This window comes from Sinocyclocheilus anshuiensis, unplaced genomic scaffold (assembly GCF_001515605.1).
Source record: "Sinocyclocheilus anshuiensis isolate Anshui unplaced genomic scaffold, SAMN03320099.WGS_v1.1 scaffold2493, whole genome shotgun sequence".
NCBI classification, from domain to species: Eukaryota; Metazoa; Chordata; class Actinopteri; order Cypriniformes; family Cyprinidae; genus Sinocyclocheilus; species Sinocyclocheilus anshuiensis.
The window spans coordinates 320,214-320,951 of record NW_015549322.1 but is presented as its reverse complement, the minus strand read 5'-3'; the positions used below and the strand labels follow the sequence as shown (position 1 = coordinate 320,951).

General features: G+C 41.9%; 1 protein-coding gene across 1 annotated transcript in view; it reads right to left on the bottom strand.

Moving 5' to 3' along the window:
* LOC107656896 (ATPase family AAA domain containing 3B) overlaps positions 1 to 738 on the bottom strand; it is an 11,396-nt gene that overhangs the window by 3,979 nt on the left and 6,679 nt on the right. The window contains exon 11 of the mRNA XM_016444834.1: positions 133 to 376. Coding sequence (XP_016300320.1) covers positions 133 to 376 — 244 coding nt within the window. The remainder of the gene's footprint in view (positions 1 to 132; positions 377 to 738) is intronic.

Here is a 738-nt window from a genome sequence, read left to right as displayed (position 1 = left end):
GTTCTGTCAACACTGCACTGGCTCCCTATTAAACATAGTATAGATTTTAAAATCTCGCTTATTACTTATAAAGTCCTGAATGGTTTAGCACCTCAGTATTTGAACGAGCTCTTATTACATTATAGTCCTCCACGTCCGCTGCGTTCTCAAAACTCTGGCCATTTGATAATATATATATATATATATAACTGAAGGTACTGTAATTGTAGAGGTAATAATGTGGTATATTGTCCTGGTGTGGTGTCTCTGACCCGCGGCCGCTGGTTCCGGCCCAGTCGAACACCTTGTGCATCGCTGTCACTCCGTCTCGGCCCATCGGCGCCACGTCTCCTCCCGTCATGATGGCGTAATCCATCCCAGAATGCATCGCCAGCTTCTGCTCATGACAGATGAGGAGGATATACTTTCACCTAAGTTTAGTTTCGGATCAGGTGAGGTGAAGGTGTCACTGTTTAAAGCACACTGTAAACACCTTATACTGCTCATCTGTGGCTCATCTATAGAACATCTAGTTTACAGAAGCTGCAAGTAGCTTATAATGATTCTGCTTTATGCTGGATAGTATTTATTTATCCTCAGCTGTTCAAATCATGGTAATCGAATACGGTTATAATAATTAAAATATGAAACGGTAAAACTAACCGTGGGGAATTTAATCATGATTTATCGTTAAACTGGTAATCGTTACATCGCTACGATGCGTATGAAGACAAGTGCGCGAGCGTTACCTTAGCGAAG